This window comes from Monodon monoceros, unplaced genomic scaffold (assembly GCF_005190385.1).
Source record: "Monodon monoceros isolate NGI ecotype Baffin Bay Population unplaced genomic scaffold, NGI_Narwhal_1 Super_Scaffold_7, whole genome shotgun sequence".
Lineage (NCBI taxonomy): Eukaryota > Metazoa > Chordata > Mammalia > Artiodactyla > Monodontidae > Monodon > Monodon monoceros.
The window spans coordinates 18,650,396-18,666,206 of NW_021703784.1; the positions used below are offsets into that span (position 1 = coordinate 18,650,396).

The 15,811-nt window shown below is 48.2% G+C and overlaps 1 protein-coding gene across 8 annotated transcripts in view; it reads right to left on the minus strand.

Annotated features, from left to right (window-relative positions):
• The window catches only part of NCAM1 (neural cell adhesion molecule 1), a 324,416-nt gene that overhangs the window by 51,570 nt on the left and 257,035 nt on the right, over positions 1-15,811 (minus strand). For all 8 annotated transcript variants that reach the window (XM_029209096.1, XM_029209095.1, XM_029209099.1 and 5 more), the window contains exons 2-8: positions 13,974-14,048; positions 12,082-12,300; positions 10,912-11,055; positions 10,399-10,536; positions 8,961-9,078; positions 8,372-8,535; positions 747-889 (exon numbers count right to left, since the gene is read on the minus strand). In XM_029209096.1, the coding sequence (XP_029064929.1) occupies positions 747-889; positions 8,372-8,535; positions 8,961-9,078; positions 10,399-10,536; positions 10,912-11,055; positions 12,082-12,300; positions 13,974-14,048 (1,001 nt within the window). The remainder of the gene's footprint in view (positions 1-746; positions 890-8,371; positions 8,536-8,960; positions 9,079-10,398; positions 10,537-10,911; positions 11,056-12,081; positions 12,301-13,973; positions 14,049-15,811) is intronic.

A 15,811-nucleotide genomic window follows, 5' to 3' on the forward strand; every position in this document is an offset into this window, starting at 1 on the left:
AAAGGCTGCCTGATGTGGGGTTACCTCAATTTTTATAGACTGTTAATAATAAAGACAGCTTTCCAGTGGCCTATAAATCCATGTGCCTGAAAGCTAAATCCTCCCCGTCATTTAAACTTGCCAGGAAGGTTGCTATAATGTTCTTCATCTCAGAGAATATATTGTAGAACCCGGTGTAGTCATCATCACGTAGAAACTGCTAATTATTTTTGCCTTTAGAACAAAATGATATGCAAGTGTGGCCGAGAATACAGGCAGACACAAAGGCAACCAAGCTTCTGTGCATACAGTGCATGTACAGCATGAACATACACATCACAAGGAGAAGAATTCATGGGCTCATCATGATCCCTGTTAGTTCCGGGACACGTTTCCCTGGGTGCTCCTGAGATGATGCTAATGTCACCCAGTGCACTGGGACCTTCACTTCCCTTGTTCCTCCCAGCTCCATAACCTTGGTTTGAAAATCACTATCCCCTTCCTCCTTGCAACGTCTAACCTAACCATACCCACTACCATCACACCCCTGCAAATCCATGCAAGGAATTGTGCCCCTTCCATCTCAAGGGGATGCTGAGAAGGCCACAGCCAGGGCAGGCTGGAGGAGGGGGGCCATAGGACCTGGCTGCAGCCTCCAGTGACCACATCCCATTTTCTGGTTCACCAAAGAGGACTGGGCACGGGGCAGACTCAATCCACGTAGAGTCTGCATTCCATGGCCCTGAAACTCTTGGGCGACATTATACCTTTTCTTCGCTGCTGATGTTTCGGGTGGATGTTCTCCAGGTGATTGAGGGAATGGGGTCTCCTGAGGCTTCACAGGTAAGTGTGACCTGTTCCTCTAGTTCCATGGCAGTCTGGTTCTCTACGTAGGTGATTTTGGGTTTTGCTGAAAAGACAGAACACTTCCATGAGTTTGACATTTTTTTAGCTTTCCAGGTTTGAATTATAAAGGCACCATTCAACAAAGGTTATCAACTTATTAACCATAAGGCCCTATTCTAGGTGTTGTATGAGTTAACGAGCTGAACCCCCCCAGAAGCTTACAATGGAGCAGGCATATGACGACACCAAAGTGACAGTAATAACAACGTCCCGTATGGGGAGAGTGTGGAGGGTGGCGGTGCAGGAGGCCTGAGCAGAGGAAGAGCTCTCCTCTGGCTGAGTCTTCATGAGGAGAGAGTTTTGGGGCCGTCTTTGGGGCTGGGTTGTGAGATTTTCAGTACGTGGAACTTTGGGTGGACACGGAGTCATTCCAAGTGTAGAAAGGCACGTGAATGAAAGCAAAGAAGCAAGAATGTGTGGAGAGAGGGTGGGGAAGAGAGCAGAGCGTCAGGGTCTGCGTGTCTGTGCCTCAAAGCAGTGGGAGACAGTGCTGGACCCAGGCAGAGAGCATCTTGATGGCCCGGTTACAACTCTGGCTTGAATTTTATCCCCTGCCTGGTGGAGACCCACAGACAGTGTTTAGTCAGAGGAATGAAATGCTCATTTGTATTAAAGGAAGGTTAATCTAGGCAAAATTGAAGATGGAGAAAACCTGAAGGTGGGAAAACCAACCTGGAAGCCCTGGCATTGCCCCAGATGTGACGTAATACAATCCTGAACGTCCTCTCGGGGGTGGGTGGGGGGAATGGAGGAGAAAAGGCAGCTTCAAGAGAGATGCTGAAGGAGGGCTTTACAGGAAGTGGAAGCGAACAGAGGGCAAGTAGAGATGGGAAGAATCCAAAGAAGAAATTAGGAGTCCAAATGACTCTGAGATTCTTAATACCTAGGAGGGTTGTGTTAGCATTAACTCAAGGAAACGTGGTGGGTGACTCACTGGGGGCTGGGGAGTGGGCTGGGGCTTGGGAATAAGATGAGTTGAGATGAGCTCATTTCCCAAATGTTTGGGGTAATGCAAGAAAGCACAAGCATTCGAAAGCTGAGTTTAAATGTAAAAACATTAGAGAAAATTGAATTTCCCCAATTTAAAACAATTATCCTCTGAAATCACTATACTCTGAAATCCATCGAAGAGAAAAGATAACACTGCACAAATATAACTTATTTCACTAATAGAGAAGAAGGCCAGGCTAGACAAACAAACAAACAATAAATAAATCAGAATTATGGATAACTTTTGAAAGAATTACATTTCCTTATATTCAAATTCATACAGTAACTCCAAGAAGACTATTAAAACTACTGCCTATTATATATCCTCCAAGTTGAGGCCTTAATTGTGTTTTAATAAACAGAGACCAATGATGGAGCTGTGCCTTTTCTGTAGCAAATATTTGCTTCTATATAAGTTGACTCATTTAGCGCAAATATTCTCCTACAGTTAATCTGTACTAATGGCCTGCTGATAGCAAATCCTTTCTTAAAAAATAAATAATTAATTAATTAATTTTGGGGGGCTGTGCTGGGTCTTCGCTGAGGTGCGTGGGCTTCTCTAGTTGGTGGTGCTCAGGCTCCAGAGCGCTGGCGGGCTCAGTAGTTGTGGTGCGCGGCTTAGTTTCCCCGCGGCATGTAGGATCTCAGTTCCCCAACCATGGATCGCACCCGCGTACCCTGCACTGGAAGGCGGATTAGTGACCACTGGACCACCAGGGAAATCTCCGCAAATTTTTTTTTTTTTGAAATGTATTTTATTGTGGTAAAAGTCACATAATATAAAGCATACTATTTTAACTATACAGTTCAGTGGCACTAAGTACATTCACATTGTTGTACAACTCTCAGTTATCCATCTCCCAGATTTTTCACTTTTCTAAACTGAGACTCTGTCATTAAACACTAACTCCCTATTCCCCCTCCATACCCCCTACCCCCCAGCCCCTGGCATCTACCAACGTACTTTCTGACTCTATGTGATTCCACTTACACGAGGTACCTAGAATAGCAAATCCTTTTTGATGGCTAGCACCCAGGCACATCTCAATCCAATGTGGTCAAATGATTACAAATTTGAACTGATGGAGCCCACATGAGTGAGGTTTTCCCACAGGAAGGTTCTGTGTCTGTCTTGATGAATAGAACTTTCAAGGAGGTTATAACTCATATTGGACGGAGTAAGTGTTAAGTGTGTTGAACAGAAGGTTTTAGAGAGGCAAAATAAAAGTTGCATTTCTCTACTGTTAAAATCACAGATTGAAAAGTTAAAAAATCAGCCAAACAAATGAATTCACTGAACTGACAGTTGGTCTGGGGTCTGGAGGCAGCCACAGGAAGGCTGACTTTCTGGCCTCTTGGAACCTACATGGACATTGTGATCCAGACAGTGTTTGCTGACCTTGTCCCACTCCACAGTGCTTTGTCCTGGCAGCAAAAGGTTAGCAGAAGACAGACAAGGGCCAGTTAACATCTATTAATAATATCTGGTCTTGGTGACTCCATTTCCCAGATGGTTATAAAGGCTACACTGTGTAAGTCTTTGAACAAGGCAAAATATATTCTTGTTAAAAACATGATCAACAATGGCTAATTTTGTATGGGCTACAGAGGCTGTTGGAAGGAAGACAAGCTTCTCGCTGGTAACTTATTCCTTTCTGCACTTCAGAAGCAATGCTATTGTTGGAGCTAACTGAAGGCTTAGAATGCTGCCTTGGAAATAGGATAGCAATACCATTTATTGTCCAGACTGGGGCATTCTGGAGAGTTAAAGGCATGCTCTGAATAATGACTCTGGGACGATGGGCTTCACTGAGCAGACAGGGACAGATGTGGGGTCATCCTGCTAAAGAAAGCTTCCTTCCTTCTGAACACCAGCATCTAGAAGAATCTCTCCAGGTTTCATCTGTGGATGGTATGTGCACCATCTTAAAGAACCTCCGTTCTCGGCCCTTGTGACTTTGGATCCCTGTTTTGTTCTCTACCTGCCGCCATGGGACTTAATGCCTTAGAATGTTCCATTGCACCTCTCCCCACGGACCCTCCTGTGAGCACAGCTGTCTTTTTGAGTTTTCTAAGCATGCTTGCTCTCTCCATCCAGCACATCCATGGCTCTGCACCCGGCCACTGAGGGCCAGACTTGTGTACTCTAACTCCAATCCAGGGTCCTGCAAGGCCAAGGAGGGCTCCAGGGCCCCTGCTTCCCTGCACTGAGGTGTTGGGCATGACAGGGTACCCCTTCGTTCCGGAGTCTGTTTGTCCTTTGCTGTAACTCACAAGGGCTGCTTTGGTCCTAAGGGGTCAGCTAAGCAAAGCTTCTGCCCACTGGTGAACTTGCCTCAGACCACAGTACCATGATGCCTCAAGAGCATTCGTACGAGCATAATAAGAATCTGTGGAGACAAAAATACTTCTTCAGCAGGACCCAGGGGAGGCGAGCAATGGAGATTCACTGCCAAGTTTAAAGGAAGGGAGGATGCGCTTAGTAAAAAGAGCTTCTGGCTGATAACTAGGGCAGTGCATGCTAGAACATGTCCCTTTCTTAGGAAAAATTGGTATTACTTAGGATAATTACGATAGTCCCTAATTTAGATATGTCCCTTACACACTAATTGCGAGCCCTTCTTGAAGCCACAGTTCTGAGAACTTCTTTACTATCTAAGCTACAGGCTTCTTTCCTCCTCTGAACTCTGCTGCTTCTGGGGAACCTACCCCATTTCTCCCCAAATGCTGGTTCCCGATGGCAAGGCAGAAGGCAAAGGAGAGGGAAAAAGGGGCTGACGAAAGATGAAGTCCCAACTAGCTAGCCCTTCCCCACCCGGCTCCCAGGCCTTAGTACCAATCTCCAAAATCCATGCGGAGGCAAGAAGGAGGAGGAGAGAAAGGAGGTCAGGAATGTGAAATGAAGAGAGAAAGGAGGGTATACATGGGGTACCAGGTTGCTCCAAGGAGACCATGTGAACTCTCCTCAGGACGTTACAGAGGAAGATGGGGCCCAGATTAGAGGTGGATGGGGCCTGGAGGATGGGGCGCCTATGATCCTTTTACCTGTCTCTGCAGGAGTCGGCCCACATCTCCTTGTTTGCTCTACTGGGCTGCCTAATGAACATTCTCCCAGCTGCAGTCTTGGGAAAGAACTGTGGTAGTGGAGTGAGAGAGAGAGAGAGAGAGAGAGAGAGAGAGAGAGAGAGAGAGAGAGAATGTGTGTGTGTGTGTGTGTGTGTGTGTGAGAGAGAGAGAGAGAGAGAGTGTGTGTGTATGAGAGTGTGTGAGAGAGAGAATGTGTGTGTGTGAGAGTGAGACAGAGTGTGTGTGTGCATGATAGAGTGTGTATGAGAGTGTGTGTGTGAGAGTGTGTGAGAGTGTGTGTGTGAGAGAGGGAGTGTGTGTGTGAGAGCGTGTGTGTGTATATGAGAGTGTGTGTGTATGAGTGTGTGTATGAGAGTGTGTGTGTATGAGAGACAGAGTGTGTGTGTGAGTGTGTATGAGAGAGTGAGAGTGTGTATGAGACAGTGTGTGTGTGTGCGTGTGTACGGGAGAGTGTGTGTGTGTGAGAGGAAGTGTGTGTGTGAGTGAGAGAGGGAGTGTGTGTGAGTGTGTGCGTGAGAGTGTATGGGAGAGTGTGTATGTGAGAGTGTGTGTAAGAGTGTGTGTGTGTGTGCATGAGAGAGTGTGTATGAGTGTGTGTGTGTGAGTGCGTGAGAGTGTTATGAGAGTGTGTGTGTGAAAGAGGGAGTGTGTGTGCGTGAGTGGGTGTGTGAGAGTGTGTGTGTGTGAGAGAATGTGAGTGTGTGTGTGAGAGAGAGTGTGTGTGTGATGCAGGAGGGAATCTGTGGAGAGGGAGGAGGGTGGAAATACAAATCCTGCCGTCCCACAGTTCCTGCATCCTACTTTCCCTGCCTCCTTCCCTGGACTCACCCACCCTCTTCACCTTAGCACAGCCCCACATGGCTCTTGACACTACACATTCCTCCTTCCTGGGGCAGCCATCGCCACCAGAGAGGCCTGGAACAGAAGCCAAGATCTCTTCTTGACCAGCCAAGTTAGAACTGAGTGTACTTCCGTAGAGAAACCACGTAACCCATGGAGGTAAAGGCAGAATCCACTAGTCATTCCATATGGAATTCAGACATAATATGTGTTAAACTGGGTTTCGTGGAGGAGTGAACACCATTGCTAGCCCAGGGAATGGATGTGAAAGCTTGGGTTTGAGTCCCGGCTCCTTGGGTAGGACACCTAATCTCTTTGCGCTCAATTTCCTCACTTGCAATATGGGGATAAAAATTAAATCTACTTCATAGGACCGTGATGAGGTTAAAAGAGGTCACTTATGGATAGTACTTCACATACAATGTGCTAGGCACATTATACGTGCTCACTTTGTGTTGGGTATTATTATTATTACTTTATGGAGCTGATATCTAAAAGAAGTCCCTAAAGACAAGGGATTACATGTTTCCAGGTTCATCTCCCTGCCACATACATTATGCTTCATTCATATAAAACTAATTATGATTCCCTCATTTATTCAAACACGGGTGTCTATTATATGCCAGGTGATGTTCTAGGCCCTGGGGGTATGCCTGTGAGTGGAGCAGACACAGTCCTCGTTCACAAGTTCACATTCACCGCAACGTTGGCTCTTCCGGCCTCGATGCCTGTGTGGCCTGCCCTGAAAAGGCTTGTCCACCTCTCCTGCATCTGGGAAACTCCCACTTGGGAAAAGCATATCATCTTCGAACACTTCTCTAACTTCTGTCACACAGGACCAGAAATCAAATCTTTTCTTATAAAACACTGTGCGTATTGCTATTATGAAGTCATTAGAATGGGTTATTAAAAACTTCAGCACTGATTATCTCCGTTAGCCTGTGAGCCCACTGATGAGAACTGAGTGCATGTTATTTATCTTCGTAACCTGGGCAATGGCCGGGCCCACAGCTGGTACTCAAATGTTGTTAACTGACACCATCTATTATAACTTATAGGCTTATATGTTTATGTCCCTTTTTGTGCTTCTCAGGGTCAAAAGACCATATCTTACTCATCTCTGTAGCCCCTCGTCCAGCAACAAGGGCTCTTAGTAAATATTTGTGAAAATTAAGGAATACATTAACAAATGCATCTGTCTTTCATCTAGAAAAACTTAAAATCGGAGTGACTGGGGTAGATAAGTCAGAATCAGAGAAAAGACTGTCAAGAATATTTTCCAAGAAGTTTAGCTTCACTTTCAAGTACGTACAGTTAATTTAGACCAAACTGATAACCTGCTTCTAAGCCCATTAATTAATTGTCATTAATGAGTAAACGGGATTCATCTGTGATAGCGGGTCCAATTGCATATAAACGCTTGGTTTTCAAAGGTCTGTGTTTACAAACATCAATGAGTTCTCCTTATCGGGCTAAACAAGTGGGTCCCAGGCAGGTTCCCAAAGCGCAGGTGCTGGAACCACCAGGGAGCTGCATGCGCCAGGGCTGCCCCTGCGGTGTCTGTACTCTGGCAGCACCACCTACGGTGGACTCGCTTATCTGTGTTTTTAAAAAAGACGGGCAGACAGAGCTGAGAGCCACTAGGTTAAACATCTCTCTGCCACAAATTTGTCAAAGTCAGGTCAAAGTGCATTTCAGCTCTAAATGAACAGAAGTTAACTGAGTTTATAGAGACGAAGTGAGTAGAGCTATGGAGGTTCTTTTCATGACTTTTATGACCCTGCTTCACACAGGCCAGGGAAAGAAGAAATGGAGACAGAGGCAGCCACTTGGTCACTAATATTTAGCAAGGGCCTATTCCGGAGTCTGGTGCTGTTTGGAATGCCAGAGATAAAGTGACGTATAAGAGTGGAGGCAGGAGAAATAACTCCCCAAACCAGTATGTAAATGAGATGAGTTTAGGTACCGAGAAGGGCACTGAAGAAGAGATGGGTGGGGTGAATATAAGGGAGATGCACTAGCCAGAGCAGGGAGGGAAGGAGTAACTGAGAAGCTGATCTGAGTGATGCACTGACATCTGGATTAGGGATGACACGAGGGCAGCTCACAGGGGATCTGGGGCAATGACATTCCAAGCAGAAGAAGCATCTAGTGTAACAGCCCTGAGACAGAGAACAAGCTTAGTGTGTCTGAGGGAGAAGAAGAGGGCTTCCGGGCTTGGAGAGCTTTAAATGTAGAGCACAGCAGAGGCGTGATGAGGTCAGGAAGGGAGCCAGGGGCTAGCTCAGATCTGGCCTCTGTTGACGGCAGGGCGTCTGGATTTTATTCTGGTTGCAATAGGAAGCCACTGGAGGATCTGAAACAGAGCAGTGGCGCTTAAGGTTATTCTAGCTACTGTGAGTGGGAGGGGCTGAAGGGGACCGATGCATGGCTTGGACTAGGGCCGAGGTGGTGAAGCTGGCAAGAAGTGGGGTAGGTTCCCAGGCAGAGTGGACAGGGTCTTGCTGATGGACTGTGTGGGGTAAGCGGAGCTGTGGCAGAGGGGTGACCTTGACCTCCCTGTCCTTACCGAAGACCTTGAGGTGGATGGACGCATCCTGCTCGCCGGCCTTGTTCTCGGCGATGCAGACGTACTCGGCCTCGTCGTTCTTGTCCACCTTCCTGATGGTCAGCTCAGAGCTGTCGTCGCTGAAGAGGTACTTCTCCTCCTCATTCTCTATCTGCTCCCCGTCCCTGCAGGGCACAGAAATGTAAAGGACCGTGATTTTGACTACAGAGCTAAGAGGTTAATTTTTAATTAGTTTCCATAAAACGCGACCGAGCCCACGCGAAAGATGGAATCTTCACAGAACGTTAAGACACCAAATTGTACTTCCTCGTGATTCCTCTACCCGAACCTCCAGTTCCGCCCAAGGGCTGCAAATTGCGCCCCCCGAAATTCCAAAGAGAACCTCTGGTTCTGCCCCACAAACTGAAAATGAAGGAATCCAATGCACACACAAGGCAAGAGGACCTGACAGAAAAGAATCCATCTTGCACCCAGAGCTGATGCTCCCCAGCCGCCCACCCCTGTTCCCTTGGAACGCCAACGCAGGACAGGCCCTGCAAGGTCTCCTTCTCCACTAGTCGGCGATAAAAAGCACGAGCCAGTTTCTTACTTTGTCCAGCTCATGGTGGGTTCTGGGAAGCCTTCAGCATCGCACACCAGGGTGACGGACTGGCCGAGGTTGGCGGTGGCGTTCACTATGCTCTGTCTGGCCTGGACGGTGGGCGGCACTGAAGGAAAGAAGGACTGTCAGGGGTGGCGGGGAAAACTTGGAAGGACCCGCTGGCCTGGAGAAGAGGCACTTCCGGGAGACCCCAGGTCAGACGGTCAAGAGTCCTGGGCAGCTGCACAGTTACTGTAAGGGATCTAAGTTCAGGTGTGCACTAAATAATTACTGTAAACTGGATCAATAATTCATCCACAAATGCACATTAGTACTTTTCAACAATACATAGTATTGTTATACATATAACAATATATAATATTGCTTTTCAATAATATAGATTTAGAAGCTGTATTAGTATGTTTTGTTCATTTTACAATGGTATTCTATTTACAGTGGCTATTTATCATTATATATTTTCTTAATCAATGCATACCAATCTTACAACTACCATGATTGATGGAACTTGACTTTCAAAAGGGGGCTCTTGGGCTTCCCTGGTGGCACAGTGGTTGAGAGTTCGCCTGCCGATGTAGGGGACGCGGGTTCGTGCCCCGGTCCGGGAGGATCCCACATGCCGCGGAGCGGCTAGGCCCGTGAGCCATGGCCTCTGAGCCTGCGCGTCCGGAGCCTGTGCTCCGCAACGGGAGAGGCCGCAGCAGTGAGAGGCCCGCGTACCGCAAAAAAAAAAATAAAAAAGCGGGGGGGGGGGGCTCTTGATGTTGGAAAAAATTAAAAACTGCTGCTTCTAGGGATTAAATGGTTAATACCAATTTGAAATGCACCAGCTCACCAAAGAGCGACATTTCTCTGGGACCGTCACAAACACCCCTGTGCACAAACGATTTTTTACCAAAGGAAGGAGAGGGGGAGAGTTTGGCAAAAAATATATATCCATATCCAAAGCAATTTAACCATGATTTACTTATTTTCTTAGTACTGACATTTCCTGTAAACATCTCGTAAATGTCAGATCGATTCCATGGGTGTGTTTATTTGACACTGCAAATTAAGATTAATAAGCCCACGGACTAGGATTCTGACTGTTCTGAGGCCTGAATTGATTATAATATTTTCTTTGAAGACTGAACCAGGGGACTAACTTAACAGCTACAGTAACCTCAAGGCCAGTGAAGGAGGAATAAGAATTTACTAGTAAGCATGGGGCAAGTTTCTAGTGTTATAAGATAATGAAGGACATTCCAGCACCACACTATAAGTCCCCACAGTTGAGGGAGACCCAAAGACAAGTGTGTTTAGAAACAAACGAACAAACCAACAAACAAGACAAGGCAGAGGTTGGGGTGGGCTGTGGGAAGAGGTGGACCCAGTTGCCACGGATGAGCCAAGGTTGTACCCGTGGAGAAAGCAGAACAGATCTCCTCACCATTCACAATGACCTGAATGTCCTTGAAGTTGATCTCCCCGCGTGCCAGGATCCTGCCTTCACAGCGGTAAGTGCCCTCATCTGTTTTCTTGATGCCCCGGATCTGGAGGTAGTTGTTGGCCAGGACTATGAATCGGACTAGAAGAGACAAGGCGCAGGTTCATCCAAGGATCAGTCAGAGGGCTGGTATCTACAGGCAGGTGGCTGAGCCTTTCCTTCTGCCTGCTATCAGGCTTATGGGGGGGCGGGACCTGGGAGTGGGGAGAGACTCTAAGCTGCAATAAGAAAATGTGGCCCTGGCTCCAACATAGAGCCAAGGGCAAAAGTCTGTTGGAAATCTGTCTTTTTCCTTGGAGAGAAAGTCAAGTGCTTGAACATACAAGCTATAGACATGCAACCTTTGATCTGGAAACGACATGGGGTTTGGGGACACTGGAAAAATCTGAGTTTGGGCTAGAACGCCTCAGAAGCTGGTTCAGTGGCCCAGGGGAAAGGGCAGCTGCCAGGTCTCACCATCTTTTTTCAGGATGACATCTCGGCCTTTGTGTTTCCAGATGATGGTTGGGGGGAGGGAGCTGACCACATCGCACACAATCACGGCATCTTCCCCCTCCCTGAACTCCTGCGGGGTTGGCGCGTTCTTGAACATGAGCTTCTCTGGAAAAGGAACAAGAGGAGAGTGAGGGAAAACGGCTGGTTCTCCCACAAAGATCCCTTTTCACTGGCACTATACTGCTTGGATTCAAGTCCATATATACAGTGGTACCAAAGGGGGTCCGACCCATCACTTGGCCAAAGATGCAGGCAGAGCATCTGGCACAAGGAGGGGAATATATCACCCGTGTTTGGCAAATAGTGTCTATTCAAAGTGCTAAATTTATCACATGTTGTGCAGAAAAGGGTCTACAGAGGGAAAGGATTGTCTTTACCAAGGGTCTTCGCCATGTGCGATGGAGCCAATGAAACACAGTGCACAGGTAAAATGAACTGGTAGAACATTTATTCTACAACTAATAGGAGGGGCCACCAGTCCTTCCTCGGTCTCCCACTCTGTCTGGCATCCCATCCCCAGCCTGTCTACAGCAGAAAGAATTTTGAAGAACAAAACAGAAGAAAAGCAGGCTTATGGCAATAAATACTGTGACAATCAGTACTGTTCCATTGGCTGTCACCCATCATTACCCTGGCCAACAGGACAGATGCATGATAACAAGGTAATGAGGTGCCAGTGAGAACTACCCGCTCTGAGTGGCACAGAGCGTTCAGATAATAACCCCACACACCCCACCGAGCCTTTGCACTCCATTACCAGCAGGAAAAAGTGAAATAAGAGGGGATAAGCTGAAGTGTACAACAGTCAGTCAGCCCTTGGGGAAGGGAGAGGGGAACCCACCCTAGTCCTCTGGGAATGGTGTAATTTCAGTTTAGAGAATGGAGGCCAGTGGGAGGTAGCTGTGACCAGCATGAACACAGTTGTGAGTTCGGAGTTGGCTGAGGATCATTTAAAAACGTACTGCAGCTCTTAGCTTGATGCAGAAAAGACTTAGGGAAAAGGAGGAAAGGGGCCCTGTCAAGCCCTCAGTGGGTCCTCTACTCCATTCCACTCTCTTTGCTACCCATGTGCCTTCCTAGACAAAGGAGGGAACAGGGAACACAGAAAAAGGAGAAGGGGGAGGATCTTACGGAAGATCTTCACATTGACGGTGGCCTCTGACTCGGTGCCATCCTCTGCAGTGACCACGCACTTGTAAATGCCGGCATCATCGATGTTGGCATTGTAGATGGTGAGGGTGGAAGAAGAGTCATCGTTCCACACCACCGAGATCCGCTGCTGGTTCGGGGTGAGCTTTTCTCCGTTGGGGGAGAACCAGGAGATGTCTTTATCTTTGGCATCTCCTGCCACTAAAGAGGAAGAGATTATTTTCAAAACGCTGATGCTGAAAAGACAACGGCCTCTCCAGGGTGACAGTGGGTACTCAGTAAGAGCTACTAAGCAAGAGCTCATCAGGCTTGATGACAAGGGGGGCGGGGAATGACCGTTGATGTTGGTGGTTTCTGCGTTTAATTGTTATGTCCGTAACAGTATTTGGAAAGAGCTCAACAAACACTGGAGCTGGTATTTCTCATAGTGGTCCCATCCCTAGTGAGGGAAGAGAAGAGATATTTATTGGGGACCCACTGTGTGCCAGGCACTAAGCTAGGAGCTTATAACCTCACAGAATGGGGGGCAAAGGGAGTTGTATAGCTGGGATCTGAGCTCAAGGCTAGCTGGTCTGAGCCAACTCGTCAGCTTATTTTCCAGGGCTTAGATTACGGTCTCTTAAGTGCAAGATGAGACGCTGGCTAGTTTTGGAGTGTAGACTCCAACCACTTTCATTCCAGCATCTGTCTGCACAAACTGGCATGACTGTCATTGCAGCACTCCCGTCTCAGAGAGGCAAATGCATCTGCCTAAATGCTGCAAAGAAGGTAGCCAGCATCGCCTCTGCGTCCTTTCCCTAGGCACCTTGGGATACAGCTGCCGAGCTGTCCAGACACTGAGCTGGAACAAGGGCTCTGGGATCCCCAGACATGGCTTTGCCCTGCCTCTCCGCACAGCACCCTTCCCCAGCCCACACACCCCGCCCTGCAAAGATGCTTAGTGTGGAAATGAAGCAGCCTTCCTTTCAGGGCCCATCATGTTTTCAATAAATATCGCTATTTGCAAGATGCGCTATGGGCTCCACGGCTGCACGTCCAGATCATTTCAATTGCTGTAATGAAGGCAAAGCTGGAAGGAACACATCCAGCGGCCACCAGCCACCTCATCTGGTGCAAATCATGACAGCATTTCAAGGCCCCTCCCTGCCGAAAGCGACTTGCTCGATGCCAGTTTACACCTAGCTCAGCTCTTTCCTGGTCCTTTCATGTTCCAAATCCCAGGCATGTCACATACAGAGACTCCAAAGCCTCATAGGAAGCCTTTCCTCCGCAGGACATTTACTGATAATTAGCTGAGCTGTGGAAAGGGGGGCATATTTTCTAAACAAAAGACAAGGATACCAGGTCCAACAAATTCTAAGCTCTGGTTGGGGCAATGGGACAGAATATTGGAATTCACTAGCGAGCTGGGAAGCCCAGGGCACCTGTCCTCACAGCAAAAAGAGGTACTGGTACTCAGTTTTCTTTCAGGCACTCTTTAGGCCTTCTTGGATTTTCCTGCTCTGGGGGATTGTAATAATCCGTACACTGACCCACTGAAGCATTCTTTCTGCACCAGCCCTGCTCTCCAGTGTCATTCATGGGACTCTGGATGTACACAGCGCAGGGGGTCTGGGGGCTGTGCTGACTTCCCTAAGAAAACCCCGAGACCTCCTCCATCACGAAGCAGAAGTCCACATAGCACATTTCTCTGTCCTGGGGCAGCCTTGGTAAGGGAAGGAAGGGGGTCTGAGCACTTCCCTAGCTCTCTGGTCACTCTGAGAGCCTGCCACAGTGTGACCCGAGATTCCAGGCGTACTGCGATCAGCCGGGTAGACACAGCCGCTGGCTCTGCTCTGAGGGGTGGGTTTCCTGAAATGCGGTGTGACACTTGCCTTGGCATAGGAAGAATTTGGACTCTCCGACGCTGATTTCCCCTTGGCTGGGGACAATATCCACCTGCAGAGAAACTGGAAAAGACAATGTCCACTTTAGACATGCGTTTGGATTTCTGAGACAGAAACCAGAGCTTTGTTTCAAAAACAGTCTCCCTGCTCACATCAAGAAAGAGTGAAGAGAGGTTGTTCGGGTTTTTGAGAACTTGTTACCAGAGTTCCTCATGCCGAGGCCAGGAGTGGACAGGGTCCAGGCCATTCCCTGTTGAATGGGAATATCCTCTATCAGACAGTGCAGGGTCCCCTGGAAGATCTGGGGGTGACCTCTGCGCTAAAGGTTTCTGACCCTTTGAGAAGACTCAGAGTCCTGCTCCAAAGAGCAGCACGTCTGGGATTCACGGCAACAGCAGCCCAGCCAGTTCCATCAACCTGCAGCATCCCCACAGCTGTGTTAAGAGGGAAGCCTGCCGCTCCACAACCCTGCACAGGGTTTCCTGCCACTTCCCCACGCCACGGAGCTTAGCCACGATGGGGAAGGATTCAACGTGAAGATCCAAACTGATTTTGAAGCAGGGGATGCCAAACAAACGCTCACCTTACCTCACGACTATAGGACCAATACACCTCTTTGCATAAGAGGAGACAGCAATCAAACATCGTCACCCCAAGTCGTCAGTCAACTCTTCTGAAACGCTGGAGTCTGTGCCCTGTGGTCCCTGAATCTCTTGGCTACCACACTGCAACGTTGGAATATCTATACGCTCTACTCCACCCATAAGACAAAATACATTGCACCAGATCTCACAGATTCCTGTATTCATGGAGTCCCTCGTTGATCTGCTTAGAGCAGATAACTGTTCCTTATGAAAATATACTTTTAGAGTAGGAAAAATGCTGTTATTCATTGGGATTCAACTTCCTTCTGCCTTTCCTCCTCTTAGGTGAAGTAAATCTGCAGGCTAAAAGCTAAGGGACGTTTGGTTCAATGCGTAGCTTCTCAAAGCCGGTACGAAGGAGGGGCCTGGACAAAACAGACCGAGTAATGGAGACTCAGCTAGCCATTCCTTCTAACAGCCATTTTCTCTTCACAGTAGAACGGAGGGAATGCTCGTTGCCATGGTGATAGCCTTGCAGAGCTGCTGTGGGTCTCAGTCTGCTCTCATTTGATGAAGAAGCAACCATGGTTGTGCTCAGTGGAACAGAGGGATCAAAGGGCCTGCTTGGGCAGGGAAGGGGGAGCATGGGGGCAACTCAGCTATCAGGGGCGCAGCCTTCCTAACTGTCCTACAGACAAAGCAGCCCATGGAAAAACCCAGCAGAGGCTGCAGAGAAAGGGATGGTTCGGTGGGAAAGGAACGGAACAGGGGAGGAGTGAGGGTAATGGTGAGGAATCGGGAACAGGCTGGGAGAGGATCCTGAGGGATCCACTGTGAGAGTACGAAGTGGGAGTCCAGAGACTTCCAAATGCTGGTTCAGAAGAAATAGTAGAGTAACTGAAGGGCAGCCTGTCTCTCCCTCAGTCAGTTTGCTGCTGCTGACTCATTGGGGCCCGAGAATGGAATTCTTCCTGAGAGCCGTTAAATGTCTTCCCCACCTTTCCTGAATTTCACCCATAGTGCACAGAGCTGCAATGGAATATAATGCCGGGGCCACGGCACCCGGTGGGCAGGAGTGCCTGGAGGTGGCAGGTTTCTCCCATCACTCTCTTCTGGATGGAGTCAGGGCCACTGAGTTCTAACCTGAGGGAGCCGAAGGGGTCCGAACCATCACTATGTCCCGCCTCCTGATTTTCCAGATCAGAAAAGAGAGGTAAAGTGACTTCCCTAAGGTCACATCTA